The sequence below is a fragment of the Chelmon rostratus genome, chromosome 21 (genome assembly GCF_017976325.1).
Source record: "Chelmon rostratus isolate fCheRos1 chromosome 21, fCheRos1.pri, whole genome shotgun sequence".
Classification (NCBI taxonomy): Eukaryota; Metazoa; Chordata; class Actinopteri; order Chaetodontiformes; family Chaetodontidae; genus Chelmon; species Chelmon rostratus.
Genome location: NC_055678.1, coordinates 17316249 through 17334008, shown reverse-complemented (window position 1 = coordinate 17334008; position 17760 = coordinate 17316249). Strand labels below are relative to the sequence as shown.

The 17760-nt window shown below is 43.6% G+C and overlaps 1 protein-coding gene across 1 annotated transcript; it reads right to left on the bottom strand.

The window, feature by feature from the left end:
• Window positions 1-571: 571 nt before the first annotated feature.
• frmpd2 (FERM and PDZ domain containing 2) lies at window positions 572-16794 on the bottom strand. The gene is made up of 29 exons (XM_041963215.1): window positions 16674-16794; window positions 16313-16476; window positions 15689-15754; window positions 15413-15592; window positions 15193-15268; window positions 14004-14091; window positions 13514-13670; window positions 13331-13402; window positions 12677-12851; window positions 12336-12471; window positions 12107-12245; window positions 11151-11303; window positions 10844-11029; window positions 10577-10736; window positions 10230-10428; window positions 9320-9420; window positions 8888-8968; window positions 8641-8748; window positions 8062-8178; window positions 6736-6905; window positions 6519-6617; window positions 6271-6364; window positions 5703-5788; window positions 5121-5319; window positions 3529-3743; window positions 3227-3293; window positions 2952-3135; window positions 2356-2445; window positions 572-691 (listed from the first exon to the last, which is right to left on the bottom strand). Exons 1-27 carry the CDS (start codon window positions 16792-16794, stop codon window positions 3098-3100), a joined length of 3447 nt encoding a protein of 1148 aa, XP_041819149.1. The 3' UTR covers window positions 572-691; window positions 2356-2445; window positions 2952-3097.
• Between the last annotated feature and the right edge of the window lie 966 nt (window positions 16795-17760).

The following is a 17760-nucleotide window of genomic DNA, read 5'->3' as shown; positions in this document are numbered from 1 at the left end:
TCAAGACCACGCTGTCCATCTCTGTTACTGTGTTCATGAATAAACAGAGGCCAGTGTATGGGTGTGCGTGTCCGTCAGGGCGATTACACACACGCGAAAACACACGCAAGCGCTCACACACAGCCTCGTGCCGACTCCACTGGCATAATTAGAAACATTTGGGATCATTTGCAAAGGGAACACGAGCTCTGATGGGATCCAGATGCACTACTGGGTTTCACCAAAATACAGGAACCCTTATTTACGAGGGGCCATTACTGGCTCCTCACCCAGGGAGGTGTGTGTGTGTGTGTGTGTATGTGTGTGTGTGTGTGTGTACGTACTGCTTGGTTTGTCCAGATACTAAATGAGTGTTTGGGGGTGGATCATCCATATTCAGGTCAGACTCAGTTTAATGGCTTTTGTTTTTGTGAGAAAATGAAGGTCTGCAGTTTTGTATATCTGAGTACATTATTGGGGGGGGGGGCAGAAGAAGCTGCAAACACACAGAAATGTTTGATGAAGGTTAAATTTCCTTTTAAGCTGTGAGAAGGGGGCTTTCACAGTTTGCTTAGTCCTTTCAGGATGTAACATATTCTGCATATGTGCAGAGTTTTTCTGTCCTCAGTGAAATCTACACCAATAATTCCTTCACAGTTTATTTCAGTCGCCGCCTTCTTTTGGTGCCAACAAAATGCCTCTTTTGGATTTCCTGTGGGGGGAAAAAAATCGAACAATTAACTTCCTTCTTGTTTCCATGAAATACTGTTAATTGTGAAGTGAGGCTCAGTAGCACCGATGAGTACTGTTTGCAGCACAAAGCGGGCAGCGGTTGTTCCTCACAGTGCTATACTGCCACCTTGTGGTGAACAGATGAACAGCTTACATGCCATGAAATCATGGAATGAACCTTGGTTATAAACAGCGGCTCTTTGACGTAAAAAATCGCATATGAGACTAAAATGCTTCTATTTGGATCGAATTTGATTTAGAAAATGGTTAGACTGAGGTGTAGATGTGAGATCATGTAAAAGTTTGGTGTGGTTAAAGGAAGGATGTAATCAGAACGTCTGTCTCTGCCCATAAATTTGCTGTGATCATCAGCCAGTCTTACTGATTTACATATGTATGCATCACATCAGTAAAATAAATAGCTTGGTTAATGTGAAAAGTGCTGTCTCTAGATGGCACATAAGATATTTGGTTTAGGACAGCAACAGTTTCCACTGAAAAAATGCGAATGTTTTTTACACAAAATAATGGAAAATCTTCATTCAGGTGTCTTGGTTGATGAGATCAGAGTTACTTTTCTATATGAATTCAAAATTCTGTATGAAATAAACTACATAATCAAACAGAAAAAAAACATGTTTGATGTGACGTTTTGTTGCCTCATGTCACGATGGCTGCCACAGTAGTTTTTAATTACACTCAGACTCCCCCTATGTCCCTGCCTCCAGCCTCTTCCCTGAGGACCATGCATTTTTTAGGAACTCTCCAGACTTGCCATTCTCCATCTGAACACCAGATGCCTGTCTCAGCCACCTGACTCCTACATCCACCTGCTCACCTGTTACTTATTCCCCAATTACCCCACACTGTGTTTAGACCAGCCCATCTCCTCCTCCTCCAGAAACCTGCACTACGAGTGTTTGGTGTTAGCAAGGTAACTGGGTGTTTAGGGTTCACTTCTGACCAGGGTTCATGGCCATGGTAACCAACTATACACCTAACTTAGGTGATCAACAGGTGAGAGCACATAATAATTTAATATGAGAGATGTAGCTTTTGTATACTTGTGTCATCCTACAACAGAGACTAATTGAAGCACAAAGCCTTACACTTGTTGTCTACCTATAAGATATAAAAGTAAGTCTACTTACCACTTATTATTACTTATTATTATTATTATTATTATTATAGTTAATTTGCTTATAAAATGTGTAGCTGTGCTGCTAGTCGACTTGTCCATGTTTGTCATTGGTCACACCGCCCTCATGACTCACCAAGCTCATAACGACTGTCACGTGACCGATCAGCATGATTGCGGTTGTTAAGCTTGGTGTAACCAGATAATAAAAGACATCCAGGGTATGTGGAACTTGCTTCGTAGTACAGGCCCCGGGCCAGATGTAGCGTCGTGCCTTCGCTTTCCAGCCACTTAAACCTGAACCGAAATCTGTTCCTGCCTGCCTGCCTTTTTCCTGCCCCACTCCTCTTTACCTGAATTCTCTGCTGCTTCTGTTCAGACTTGCTGCCTTGGCTTGTAAGTATGTCTCATCATTTTACCGATAAATCATGGAACCGTTCCAATCTTCCTCTTTTCATCGCTGCCCCGTACACTCCTACCTGCCACCTCATTATCCAGGGACTCACATTTTTATTTAGTTATTGCTTCCACAAATCCATCCACCTTCTGTCTTTAGCTCTCAGCTCTCGCATCCTGTCGCAGTTTCCTCGTTATGCCTGGAAAACAGACAGGGCAAAACTTCACTGTTTGGTAGGAGCTACAGAATTGGTTTGAAATGTTATGGTGAAACTCAAGACAAAGCAAAGAGCAAGCACTGATTCAGATGCAAAGGGAAGGGGGCTGTGTGTGAAGCATGAACATGGAACAGAACAGTGTCTCTAAAAGTGTGTCTCATATTCATATTGATTACTGATATTCAACCGTCATATTTTGCGACATACCCTGTCATGCTGTGTCATGTCACACTGGGTTACATCATGTCATGTCACAACATGTTGTGTAGGATATTACAGTGTGTTTAATCATATGAACTGATGCTACATTGTTTCATGAGTTCGTCGTGTTATATTAGTGTCTGGCTGCAGTGTTGAGGTGATTGAAAACACCAGTTTGTCCCTCTGGACAGCGACAACACTCAAAGAAAGCCCCCACTGGCTGACAAACCAAGAAGGTCACAACACGCTGTGTCAAATCACATCACGTCACGTGAAACATCTCTGACCTCTCTGCAGCGTCGGAGTCCATTGATGAGATCAGCTTAATGCACCGATCGTTCTGTCTCCATCGTCACGTCCCGCTCCATCAGGAAGCACAGCGTCGCTTCTGAACGTCCTTTGATGCTGGTGCTGTATAACACTGCAACGTCACTCATGTGCCGATAAACTGATCAATGGAAGGAAGGATCCCTGCAGAGAACGGACAAACCAGTGGGGAAATTAGCTGGCAAATGTTACAATGTGTATGTTAGAAAGTGTGTGTGTGTGTGTGTGTGTGTACCTGGTGCAGGCCGACAGAGGATCAGTCGAACCTCAGGCGGTGAAGTCTTGAACAGCTTTAGCACCTTCTACAGGCAGAAGAGAGAGCTGTTAACAGGGTCATAATAATAATGAGTAAAAGTACTAATACCACACTGTTCAAATTCAAAATAACTAAATTTGGCTAATGATAAATACATTTCTGTACAGAACTGAAGTTCACAAGTCAATGAAAAGCAAGTCCAGCACATACAAGCAAATGAAGGATTCGTGATGAGATGAGTAAACTCAAATGGAGAAGCTGCGTTTGAAATCTGCACGTACTGGATAGGACAGCTCCTTGAGTGACTGGCCGTTGATGGCCAACAGGACGTCTCCCTCCTGGATCCGGCCGCTCTGCTGGGCCGGCTGGCCCGGGAAGAGCTGCTTTATCCGGACGAGGCTGCCAAAGTCCCGAGTGGGCGGATCCAGCTCGCACATTAGGAAGCTGAAGCCCAGGCCGTTGGCGCTCTTGGTCAGAGTCACTTCTTGGGTGTTGTCTGAGGGTTTGGAGGTGGGGGGGCGGAGGCAGCAATGGGATAACATGATGTAGATGTGTGGAGGTCAGGTTATTTGCAGGAATTGGATGAGGAGGAGGGAAGAGAAAAGATGAAGCTGGTTATCTTTTTGGTTTTAGAAAATTAGATGATTTTCAGTTGTATCATCAGTTTTGTGTTGTTGAGACCAAACACAGAAATAAAAGCAGAAAAGACATCTGGTGTCCAGTCTCGGATCTCGTCACCGCTGAAAGGATGCAACGAAACTGGGACGGGGGAGTGACGACAATAACTTTCCCACAAGCTGACCTACAGGTGGATGTTGTGGTGAGCGAGTGCAGCGGTTACAGCATTGTACAGGCAAAGCTACGGAGTCAGCAGACGGAAAGCAGAGAAGAGCAGCGTGTGTTGGACATGCAGTATGTCCCAATGAGCAGAATATCTGACGTTAGAGTAGCAGCAGACTCCAGCTGTCTGTTTGAACTAGCTCAAAGGCTTTTGTTATACCTCCCTCAGATCTCTCTGTTGGATAAAAACCAGCAGCTGGTTAGCTAAGACTGGAAACAGCTAGCACGGCTCTGTCCACAGGCAAAAAATTTAAATCAGATGCTCTTGATCACTGAATAATTTTTTCATTGCAAGGCTTTTGATGTCAAGATAAGAAAAATCTAATTTCATAGATTAGTAAAGAAGAGAAAAATCAATCACCATTTTGCGTTGAATAAAAATTCAGTTCAGTTGTACATAATGAGCAGCAGTGCAGGAGTGTACAGAAATGGTTAGGAGAGACATTGTGAGGGTTGCTAGATCAATTGTCTATTTTGGGCTCACGTGTCTCGTGTTAACGGATGCCAAGATGATAACCTCTAAAAAGGGATAAAATTGACTCTGCATTGTGCTAGAACATGTGATCTGCCTGCTTGTGCGACAGGAAAGAGGAGAGACGTGGGGCGACAGATATAGAAGGACAGGCCGAAGGATAAGGGAGGCCGGAGGGATAAGAAGAAGAAGAAGGTCAGGGTCAGCAAGGAAGATCAGGATGAAGAGGAGGAAGTGTGTGAAAGTTCACCTTGAAGCTGCCAGACAAGCGCGGTGGGCTATTAAAGCACACAGCAGCTTACAGTTGACAGGTTCTCTCACGCAGGTTCTTCCTCGGTAGTGTGAGGTGCTGTGACACGACGTTCTGTCTCTCTGAGGGAACTGCAAATTCATCTACTGGCAATTTCATTCTTTTGGGGAAGTTTGCAAGAGCACAAATGCTCTTAGCAAATATTTCATAGAAGCTGTGAGAAAGAGATCCGACTCCTCCTTAGTTTGTCGGGACACTTCACTGTGTATGTAGTTTGTGTTAGCGGTCCATTGGTCTGAACCTAAACCTACCGTCAGTGACAAAGCTGTAGTGCCTGAGCCGACCGTCAGAGCTTGTGCTTGGAGGAGCACTGACGGACGAGCAGCTGTTGATCCCCAGCGAGCTGGTAGATGGACTGATGCTCTGATTGGATACACTGCTGCTGATGTCTGCACTTAGAGAAACCCTGGGTAGGTTCATCGACTCCCTCTCCACAACCAAGGTTACCACCTAGAGGGAGGAAGGAGGGGAAAAGACAAGAATGTGATTGGTAGGAATATAAATAAGAGATTAAGGTTTTAGGTAGGGGAGGAAGAGGAGAAGTTGTATCCAGTAGTTGTTCAAATATTTCCCTCAAAACCCCCAACAAATATCAACCTAAGACGAAGGCATCATCAAAGTCCTGAGGGTTCATCCTCTGGGAACCATGAACATCAGTTTCATTACAATCCATCCAATAGCTAGCTGCTGGAATAATTCAGTCCGACTGATGTTACTTCCCCACAGCGATGATGGTTAAAACGCAGCTCATGATTGTCAGAGTGTATAAGCAATGACTGTAACAGATTTCAGACACTGACACAATGCTCCATCAGTCACATGTCAACCTTTACCTCCCCAGTTTTACTCAGACAGCTCACAGCCTGATGGTAGGTGAAGCCCTGGAAGCTGATCCCATCCACCTCCAACAGTCTGTCACCTGTGATGGAGACAATTTGGGACAGATTAAGTAATAATAATATTTTTTTTTACATGAGATCCTGGCAGAAAGCAACACAACACACCACATCCACACCAAATTTTCCAGTCTTAATAAGTGTTGAATTTCAGCGACACACAGTTAAACATGTCGTTTATCCTCTTTAGGGGCTGTTATGACCCCGGGGAACATGCTCAAAAATTCAAAAATACATCAGATGTGTTAAATTGCTGTGTGCTCTTATTACGTTTGCTAAAAAAAGAGAAAACAATGACGATAACATAGCATAACATGTACCCTACATTGTTCATCTTCAGGAGGAGCTACCCATAATTCATCTTTGTGAGAAATCAATAAATGACACTCTGGGGAAGCTTTAAATGACTGTATACAGATCAAACACACCGTTATTAAACCAGTTTGGAACGATTGTTCTCCACAGGTACATTAACATTGTTGGAGTTGATATTTAGCTGCAGTACCTGCATGTAAACGTCCATCTCTCTCAGCAGCCCCTCCTGGAACAAGGCTTCTTAAATAGATTCCTCCGTTCAGAAGGTTGGTGTTGACACCACCCTGAATGATCAGACAGATTTACATTCACAACATGTCTGTGATAAACTGATGGATAGGAGGGAAAACACTGTGCAAAGAAACTGTTTCAGTAACTGAAAGTACTGTAACTTCTACCAATCAACTACATCTTTTCTAAAATATGTCATTAACTCACAGAGATGCTGATGCCCAGACTTCCTGATATCTTTCTGAGCTCCACAGTGATCTCCTCCATCCTCCCACAGCTTAGTGGGGGAGACAGAGAGCAGCTGTCCTGAAACAACACAGACAGAAACAATGCTCACAGCTGTTTATACACTGCTACCCACTGATCAGCGGTCACCAATTATTGATCATACCACTCAAATAGTTACTTCACCGGGTACCGTTACCTGTGGCCCGAGGACTCGTACTTCTCGGGGGACATGAAGCCTGTTGCCGGTCTTCGCCGAAACAAGCTCATCCAAGCTGTCGTCTCCTAATCGGCCGTCCGCCATCAGCGTCGTCTGGGACTCGTAATTCCTTAACACAGGAGAGCGCACACAGTTGGGACTGAGGAGGACTGTGGATAAAAACAATGTCAGAGTTAGTTATCTCAAAATACTGAAATAGAAAATATTATGTTCATCCTGTTCATCTCAGGTTCTTATGTCTGAGGGTTTTAAAGGAATAGGTCAAGAGTTTTCTCTTTATACAGTCTCTTGCCGAGATTTAGATGAGAAGATGGAAACCACTGTCGTGTCTGCACAGTAAAGTTAGAGGCTAAGGGCTGGGCATTCTCCATCCGAAGCCATTCATAGTGTTGCAGGTAAGAAAAAGCCAGGCCCATAATCCCCCATAAAACCAATACCAAATACAATTTAAAAACTTAGATGGCTTAATTAGTGAGCTTCAGAGGTGCTGGTAGGCAGACAGAACAGATCAGTGGTAGCAGTTTCCCCTTGTTTCCAGTCTTTGTGCTAAGCTAAGCTAAGCTAACCGGCTGCTGGCAGCAACTTCATATAACACTCTCATTTCTGTATTTCTGTAGATTTAGTTTTTTGTACTGATTAAAAAAACGACATAAAATGTGTTTATTAGTGAGCCATGTTAATTTCTTCACCCTCAGACAAAGCCAAGCTCGCCATTTCCCTCTGTTTCCAGCGTTGGTGCAAAGCTGAGCTAACAGCTGCTGGCTGTAGCCTCGTATTTAATGAAGAGACACAAGAGGGGCATCAATCTTCTCACATAACTTTCTGCAACAATGCGAATAAGTCTATTTTATCTGAACGTCCATATAGCTACATTATATAGACTGAGAGATCATTGTGATATATGCTGTTATCGCATTTTAAATGTAAATAAATGAGTGAGATGAGAGGTGGAGGGTACAATTTGTTAATGCCCTTGAGAGCAAGATTAGTGATCATAAACTGGCATCCCACAAACAAGTGGGATGATGATGTGAAAATATTTTTGACATATTATTTCATATAACAAGAGAGAGCAAAACAGTACATTCAGGGACACATGCTAAAACTACACAGAGACAAAGAAAAGGAAGGAAAGACAAATCTCATTTTTACAACATGTTAGTAATTCAGAGCAGGTGCACGGGTAGAATAGGCTAATTACTAAATCACCAACATTACACGCAAACAAAGGATGGCCGCAGTACACACACACACACACACACACACACACACACACACACACACACAAAATGAGAGAGAGAGCACCTTTTGGCTGTGAGATAATGAGCTGCACCTCCTCAGGGCTGCTCTGCATGACCTCTGCTGCCTCACTGAAGGTGACGCCCTCCAGGCTGATGTGGTTCAGAGAGATCAGACGACCACCTGCAGGCAAAGGTCACAGTGAGATGGTGCCGGTGTCCAATAACAGTGGAGTCTGAAAACCTCCCACCACCTCTGAGCCCCCTGTGTGACCCCCACAAGCCTGATTGAACCCCTCCAGACACCACCCACACACTCTTTGTTCTCCTCTGCTCTTTCCCGCCACACGTTCTCTGCTTCCGTCCTCTTAAAACCGAGGAAGACGCTGGATGAATTCAAAAGAAAAACACGTATCACCTAATTCAACAAACATATATGTGAAGTCTGCTCCAAAGGGACACTTTCACTTGCAACATAATTGAAAGCACAGAACAACATTAGCTGTATATTTAGGAAAACAGTGTGAAAAAACAGAACTGATAAGGATAAGTTTGATCTCTAAATGGGAAAGCAAAGCAAAATTCAGCAATACTTTGCACACAGTGTTGCTAAGGATAAAGTAAGAGTGTCCACATGATTCTCCACCTGGTCGGATGCGTCCGTCCTTATCAGCGGGTCCATTAGGCACAATGGAAGCAATAAAGATGCCCAAGTCATAGTGCCCCACTGTGTCCTCTCCCACTATCACTATACCTGTATGAACACAAACCACACATGTGCCAAGAAAAGACTTATTTTAATTCCTCTGTCCTCCTCTCAGTGGTAGATTTTAGTGAACGTCTATTGTGCACAGAATCAAAAAACTGCTGTGTGTTAAAGGTGATCAGCTTACCCAGGCCAAGCTTTGGGTCTTTCTTTAAAGAAACACATAAAACTTCTCTCTCTGATGATGAGCCCAGTTTTGTTGGGGTTTCTGTAAGACACAAGGCAGAATATCAGGTAAACCTTAACGTATTTAAAGGTAAGCTTGTCTGGTACAGCCATCAGTCATTAAGAAGATGGATCATTTGTCTGTTTTTAATCCAAATCACACTGTGGTATAATAATGAGCCTTGTCTCACTACTATTGTCAACACTAATTATTCATGTAACAAAGTTTGTTAAGAAATACGGAAATTTGATGGCAACAAACCCAGCAGCGCTAACGTTATCTTTGTTAAGCTACTTTATGACGGAGCTGCTTGCTGAGTGGTGGACTTGTGGCACCACATCTGTCCCGTGGGGCCCGTCAGGTGGACAAAATGAGCAGTATTCGCGGTCGTACCTCTGGCTGCCGGGGAGCCGGAAGGAGCTTCAGATCCGCTCCTCTGAGAGCAGGCTGGGGAACGCATGCCGGTGCTGCTGCGCTGGCTGCTGGAGCAGGTGCTGCACGAGAAACCCAGAAAACTACTGTGACGACAGTCGGCTGCTATCACACAATCCTGTCCTCTGAGAGCAGGAAGGATTTTCCTGCAGCAGTGCTTTGTTTGGAATAAGCAGTAGAGGAATTAGGCGAAGTGAGCAAGAGCTAACCTAAGGGCGCTTTTCACACCTGAAAGTTCAAACCAAGGTTCATGTGTTTGTTTCATTGTATGCGTTTGATCTGGTTATTTTGGTTTGCAATAATGAAGAACTTTAAATGTCATACTGTACTTTAGTCCTGTCATCTACCTTGGCATTGATTTGTTTGTAGATTGGCGTAAATCTGATGTTGATGTGTTTTCAATTCGGTGGGTAGCCTTCTATCACCATTTCAAATAATGGAGAAAAATGAGTGAACAGATTTATTTTACTTTTTGCCACTATAATAATATTATTATGGGATTACTAGCACCAGCACCAACTTCAAGCACAATACTCAAGACTAGCTCATATTTGCCAATTGAACATCCACATCCTCTCTCGCTCATCCTCTCAGAAAATACGTGCATCAGCATCTAGCCGAGTTTATCTAGTTTTATAATGTCGTCAGACCATTTTCAAATTACAAACTTGGTCTCTTGGTCATACAATCCAGAACCAGACAAGCTAGGTCTGAAAGGCCCCATAAGCTCATGTTTCCAGGCCACGTTGTTTGTTAATGAGTTCCAGATTCAAAAGCAAAACAAATGCAACACCGAATGCTGCTGTCGTGTGCTCTGAAGGCTTGAAGTGGGATTACGTGTTCGCATATGTGAGACCTTCTGGATGATTACCTCTGCTCATTGAGGCTCTGGCGCTGCTGTTTAATGCGGGCCTCGATCCTGGCTGCGACGTCATCGCACAGCTTGGCCAGGGTCTCATCCTGAGGCGTGGTCAGACCGCTGTCATCCTGTGGCGTCTCGGAACAGGAGAAGGACTTGAGCCGGCTGCTCTGTGCGCGACAGACTGCCGCATACTGCACGATGTTCTCCTCTGGAGTGGCAAGAGCAAGAGAAGTCACCAAACAGCAGTTATGTCTTTCCACCAATGTCGTCTGAGGTCCACAGAAAATCGCAACAATACTTGGTGAGCTCTATAACCCGAAAGCTGGCTTTGGTAATGTCACGGCACTGATACTGACCTGAGGCCAGGCTGTGGGTGAGCTGGCGAGAGCTCATCTCATTGTTGAACTTGTGTTGGGCTGAACAGAGGTTACACAGATATTTGGCTATCTTGGATCTCTCTGTGATGAAGGTGTACTTCTTCTTGCTGGCCCGGCTCTCTACCACAAACTTACACCTCTGCAGACAGAAAAAGACGAATGTGACGTCACTACCAACCAACAGCGATCTGATTTGGATTTCACACAGCAAAAGGAAATAAATGAGAAAGCCATCCCTCCACTCACACTAGAAGAGATCGTCGCTGTGTCCCTCCAGTAGAAATTCTGACTGGTGGATCGACAGCCATCTTTAATCTCGTAGACGATGATTCCTTTGGCACAAACCCCGAGGACGATCTCTCCTTCGAGAGGCTTTTTCTCACGCATCACACGGTGGAACAATATGCCGTATTCAGGCAGCTGCTGACACACCTAAAGGCACAGACACGTAGTTATCCAACATGGTGTCGAGTTTAACAACCAAGTCCAGTTGACCTTGTTTCAACCCTGATGACCTGGATGACCGCGACACTCATTGCCACTGTGTTGCTACCTTGAGGAACTCGAGCTCTGATTCGTCAGCGAGCATCTGAGCGTTGTTGGTGTGAAGTCGTAGCAGCTCCCCCTGAATGTGAGGCAAGGCACGTTTCTCCATCACGCTCTTGGAGACATACTGGTCAGGGCGGTAGTAGTTCCTACCATACACCTAAAAATGACAGATCAAACGAGAGAAGCTAAATTTAAACTTAAATCGTACTTGGTATTTTTTAAAGGTGTGAAACATGTTAAGGGAGAAGCATGATTCAGTCCTAAGAAAGAAAACAAATGCAAAAACGGGCAAAGGTTTCATGGGAAATGTAACCGTATGGGAGAAACACATCAGCTCCCATTATTTTGTGCATTGTAAATCTGCAACCTGAACTGCAACCACTGTCCTAATCATGTGTGAACTCTTCTGAAAGGCAGGATATTTATCGCAGACAGTACACACCTTAGATTGGCATGTTCGGAGTATACAACAGGCATCAAATGACACACCACTATGAGACGCTGCCAGTGTGTGTAGCACTCTGATGAAACAGTAGCATTCACATGAGATAGAGGGGATGCAGCCAGCGCGAGCCAGGATGTTGCTAAATTTATTCTTCTCGTGTTTCCTCCGTTGACAAACAAATCTGCAGCGTGCTCGATAACGTTAGCCGGCATTAGCCTGCCAAGTTGCATGATGATTCACATCAAACACTGACAGGACTTTTTCTATGGCTCGAGGGTGTTGATGAAGAAAGTTATGGCAAACGTCAGTCAGAACATTTTGTCCTAAGCTGCTGATGAGGTTTGTGGGTTTGACGAGGTGCGGGAGAGCAGTGGAGGGTTGGGTGGAGATAGAGGCGGGAACTGCTTACATCTGTGCATACTACGTGAAGGCAAATGGGCAGAGTTATATCTGTTCATCTAATTTTGGGCAGATAGGAGTTTTTAACTTTAACTTTTAAATTTGTGATGCTCAACCTCAGGCATGCAGTCTCCACACTCTGTCTGCAGGGCCAGAGCTCCCAGGTACAGAGCTGTCTCCTCATGGCAGGACAGCCTGTCCTCCAAAAGGTCTCTCCTCAGCTGGAGGTAATACTGGTGGCGGGTCTGTTTGTGCCTGTTCAAGAAGAAGAAGTACACATTTGAAGGATTCTACCTGATTTTACTAGATTTGTTTTTGGGTAAATAACACAAGAGAAATACTTACAAAAGTAGAGAAATGTCATTGACGAAGAATTTGACCCTGAGGAAAAGGACAAAGGTGGTGGTAGGCACTTTCTTCCAGCAATCTGGAGCAACTTTGGAAATCTTGGTATCGTTGTCCACAAAGAAAAACTCATTATCTGACCAGAGAAAAGAAGAGAGAAAAAGTGTAAGTTAACGTAAATGAGTATGACTTCTAACCAGCCTACACCACCTCGATGGGTGTGGTCAAAGCAACAAGGTGCTGACCTTGCCACATGGTCCCTGTATACAGTTTTAACCTCATCCTCATTCTCTCTGGTGACCACACACTCACTCACACATTTTTTTTTTAGACCTCATTACCGTCAATATAAGCAAGGCCAAAGTAGAAATGTTCGATCAGGTTGGAGTGAGCCACAACCATGTCAAAGACGTCTCCTCCTCTGGATTTCACCTCACACTTGACCAGGATGCTCTGACCGTTTGGCATCACCACGCTCAGCTCTCTCTGAGTGGTTGGAGATTTGCCTTTCTTTGACTGCAGGAGGGAGAAGAAGAAGTTTGAGGACAGAATCAAATCAAAAATGAAAGAAACTGATGGGACGACATTTTCAACTATTGGTGGTAGTTTGTGCAAAGCCAGTGGTGGAAAGTAACTAAGTACATTTACTGAAGTACTGTACATAAGTACAATGTTGAGGCACTTGTATTTTACTCGAGTATTTCCATTTTCTGAAACTTAATACTTCTACTCCACTAAAATATTGTACTTTTAACTCCACAACCTTTATTTAGTAGCTTTGTTTTCCAGTATGCTGATTGAGATTAATGATATAATAAGTCACATATAATCAACAAAGGAATTTGGATCTGTTCTTCTGAACAGGCTTGGAAAGTGGTTTCTGAATAAGTTCAGGGTGAGAAATGATCCATGCAATTGCAGAGTGATGCTTGGAGTGATCAATATGCAGAGAGGATAGTGTGAACAGGATTTCATGTCCTCTTTCCAGAACCCACCACGATGGATGCTGGCAGCTCCAAGACCACCAGCGGCTCATCTAACATCCGAATAAACTCCGGCCCCATGTCCTAAAAGGAGAAGGCAAAAGAAAACACAATCAGTCAACTCATCCATCGTGAGGTTTTGATGAAACATGATAATTAAGGATTATTTTATGCAACGTGATATAACGATCTGACCTTCACTTTCTTGTCATTCAGGCTCATTGTTGACTCGAACTGTGCGAGGGATCTAGAGTTGGCGTTTCGATTGCCATCCATGTACGGGCTGCAGGGGCTGCGGGTCAGCTGCTGCCAGCTGCTGTAGCTCTCCCTGTGTCGACCCCCCGGGGGAATCCTGGGAAAAAAATTTGTTTTCCATTCTCAGTCTGATGGGAGGCGAGATCTGTCACTCATGACGCTATGACTGAAACAAATATCACACATCTCATGGCAGGTGTCTCTTCTAGGAATTTTGTCGTTTTACTCTTTTTCTTCATTGTTTTAATCATTTAAGCAACCAATCAAACTTCGCCTGAATCTGGTTAATGTTGAAGAATAGAACAAATGTTTTTAATGTGTCTTCTTACTTTGCTTCAAAGCTGTAAAAGGGCTAACAACAATGTATTATGTGCTAAAAAAAACCTCTACTACAAGGTGTGTAAAATATGTTTGGACACAGATGTCATACCCTGGGGCTTCGCACGCATAAGATGCTCCAGAGAACGTTCTAGAAATCTTCCTCCTCAGCACCCACGTTGAGTTACTAAAAGAGCCTCCTGAAAAACAACTTGGTAATTTATACTCACATCCACATGGCAATATTTTAGCTTTCACATTTGGTAAGGCAAAATGTCCAAAAGCAATATTCTGATATTTTGGGAAATACACTTATTCCTTTCCTTGTTGGGAGTTAGATGAGAAGATTGCTACCACTCTCATGTCTGTACAGTCAATCTGAAGCTACCAGCAGCAATCAGTTAGATTAGCGTAGCATAAAGACCAGGAGCAGGGGGAAACAACTAGCCTGGCTCCGTCCAAATGTGAGGAAATTAACATAGCTTACTCATACGCACATTTTATCTTTCTTTTTTTTTTAATTAGTAAAAAAACACACACACACAGTCACACACAAAAACAAAACAAAAAACAATCTAAATGTGTAAATCAGTGAGCTTTACAGGTGCTGGTATATGGATTTTGCTAGCTATGGACAGAGCCAGGCTAGCTGTTGCCCCTGCTTCCAGCTAGCTGTCGCTCCATATTGACCGTACAGAAATGAGAGTGATATATGAAGCCACCGTCAGCTGCAGGGTCATTTTTGCATTTCTGTTTGTCTACTGATTAACCAAATAATATATAAGGTGTTAATTAGTGAGGTTTAGAGGTGCTGGTAGACAGACAGAGTTACCCAGGCTGTGGACAGAGCCAGGCTAGCTGGTCCCTCACGCTTCTGGTCTTAGCTCTGTCAGTAAGCAACAAAATCCATTTCCCAGCACCAGTAAATTTCACAAATTTACACATTTACACATTTACACATAAAACATCATTTTTATTAAACATTGTTAAATTCTTCACCTTTGGATGGAACTAAGATAGCTGTTTCCTCCCCTAGCTTCCTGCTATATGCTAAGATAAGCTAACTAGCTGGCGGTAGCATCATATTTAGTGTACAGACATGAGAGTGTTACCTCTCATCGAATGCTCAGCAGGAGAGCGAACAAGCATATTTCCTAAAATGTCGAAGTAGTGCTTTGAGGTTTAGGTTTCTGAACACAGGACAAGTGGCTTAAAGAGAAGATATGTATGTTGCAGCAGACAAAATATGCAATTTAATTTCAGGTGGACTTTAAATGTGAGAAAAGGGATCAATGTCTTACTGTGTAATCTGTCCCTGACCATTTGGCTTCGGTCTGTTAGCTGGGATCCGTTTTCAGCCATGGACACATGATCAACCTGCAAAGACATCACTGTCCAGGTCAAGGAAACAAGCAGAGAGTTGGTGCCATAAGTAACCTCAAAACCGAAATAAACTAAAACCACTTAAAAGCAGACTTGACCTCGCCTAACCAGCGGACACCAAGCCGAACAAACACTCACTGAGTTTCTGTAGACATCCTCTACCAGCTGCCTGACGAGCCGTTCAGCTGGAGGCAGCATCGAGGCCTTGTGGTGAAGCTCGCAGGCCTCTAGCACCGTCAGCAGGTCCGTCCGCCGAACCATCATGTCCTCGCACATGCTCAGCAGCAAACCCTCCAGCTCTGCACTCAGCTGGACCGGCTGGGAGGAAACAGGAAACAGCAAAGTGGACCATGTGCAAACGCTACGAATATGCAAGAGTGCGCTTGAGCAGGAGGCAGAAGAGAAGGAACGTACCTGGTTTTGAGGTAGATGATAATCAACGCACCAATAAAGAGTCATGCCCAGTGAGTACACAACCATCTGAAGACAGGGGGAGGAAAAGGAAATGATTCACCATATATTCATTTCTGCTCCTACAAACTGACTACTGTATTCTGCCTTTTGGGATAAATTAAAAGTCATGATACAGAGCCATGTCATAATAATCCAAAGCAAACAAAGCAGTGAGCAATGACAGAGAGCTTAAAAAGTAAAAATAAAGCAAGTTTATGAACCTGCTGCCTTCATGTTTCATGATGATCTTGTTCTCAACCGTTTCAACTTGTGTCCTCTTAAAACAAGGCAATTTCTCCATGTGAACCCTTACATTGTTAGTGGTTTAATATGTTATATATGAGCTTGTGAGTGTTTCCCCCAGTTAGATAATTTGATTTGAATAATTTATTAGAAGTCTGAAGTGATAAAACTCAGCACAATTTCAAAACAAAATAGCAGCAATGTGTATAGAGAAGACTGAAAAGTAAACGCAGCTTCATGTGTCATTAATCATCCCCTCAGATTTATTGACCTCCAGGTTTAGGACCACGTGTTTACATCATGACATTTTGCAGTAGATGTCCTCACAGCAGGTTTTCCAACCTTCTCGGCTGCAGTCCTGGTTGAGGCAATGTGACCCTGCTGGACCTCGGGGGCTGTGAAGGAGGCCACGTCTTCATACCGGGCACAGCTCTTGAAGGCCAGACTCCCATTGGCTGACAGTAGCACGGAGCCTGGGCTCAGCACACTGCACATGTTTCCTGAACCTGAACAGAGAGCATAACAGAAACCACTGACATTTACCCGCTCAAAGGGTTTGATAACTTTCTCTCGCACTTTTTGGGAGAGCGCACAGTTTCAAAATGAGCCTGATCTGGATGCTCTCGAATGCTGCGTGAGAAAAGAGCCCTGCGCGCAGACAACAGGTGGAAAACTGAGGAAATAAGAACCGATGAGCAATTACCTTTTTTTGAAATGTCCAGTAAGGCCTCAGTGGTGGCGAGCAGCAGACACCAGACCTCATCCTCATCCAGTGGTGAACCCCGGGCCTCCAACACTTCTGCCAGGGTCACAAATGTACCCATCCTGCTGAGAGAAGCGCACATTCAAAGCCGCAGATCAATAGAGTATACTGCTGAATTATGCATGGGTAAATGGTTATGTGCTCCTGTACTGTACATTTGTTTCAGCATCAGAAGTCCATGCTGAAGTTCCAGCGTTAAACATCTGAGAGGATTTGAGTCAATAATCAAGAGACAGCCAGAAAAGAGAAGATTTAATGCTCTGTGGACTAGAGTCCCACCAAGGAGTGCGTCAGACACGGTGAACATCCAGAGGTCAGAGGTCGGAGTTTGAGACGGACAAGCTCAGGGTTTAGTGGAATGAGATCTAATTGGCAAGGCAAATCCAATGTTTCTGTTAGGTGCCTTCACACTTTTCCTGTCAAAATAAAATAACAACATCTGGCGTCATCGCGGTTTTTCCTCATGTGTGTTATGTACCCTTGGAGCAGATCAGCCACTATCAAATGAATTTAACAAGGCAGTAACCTCATTTCTGTCTGCTTAATCTCAATTCTCACTGTAAAATTTTTAGCAGAGTACCAATAGTATAACTTGAAAAACTTGGTATATAAATGTTGATGAAGTAGGATTAATTTTTAAAAAAGTAATCAACAGGTAACATCACCAGGTAGTAATATAATAATATAATAATATATATATATATATATATATTTTTTTTTTTTTGCAGCGTCAAGCCATTGTGGTGTCAATTTGTTACAACACCACTGACATAAAATAATGACTACTGTGAACAACCAGATTAACATAACACTCTGAGGTATTAACATGGCTCTCAATAACCCCCAGTAACCTGAGTTTTTCATTATTTGTTTGGCAATCAGATTAACGTCCAGATGTTGGTGTGGTGGCTTACAGGAAGCATCTTATTATAATCATCTTATTCCTTCTCGTAGAGGATCAGAGGAGGAAGACAGAGGAATGCTGTTGGTGGTTTTTGTTTTCGCGCCTTGATGACTTTACTTCTAT

What these genes read in the sequence shown, in the direction of transcription:
- frmpd2 (XM_041963215.1), bottom strand. Translation starts at nt 16,794, where the DNA reads ATGGGTACATTTGTGACCCTGGCAGAAGTGTTGGAGGCCCGGGGTTCA. An exon ending in CACCCACAGCCTGGCCTCAG is followed by an intron (nt 10,429 to 10,576) that starts GTCAGTATCAGT and finishes TTGCCACTCCAG; the next exon opens with AGGAGAACATCGTGCAGTAT. An exon ending in CAGAGCCTCAATGAGCAGAG is followed by an intron (nt 9,421 to 10,229) that starts GTAATCATCCAG and finishes TTTCTCGTGCAG; the next exon opens with CACCTGCTCCAGCAGCCAGC.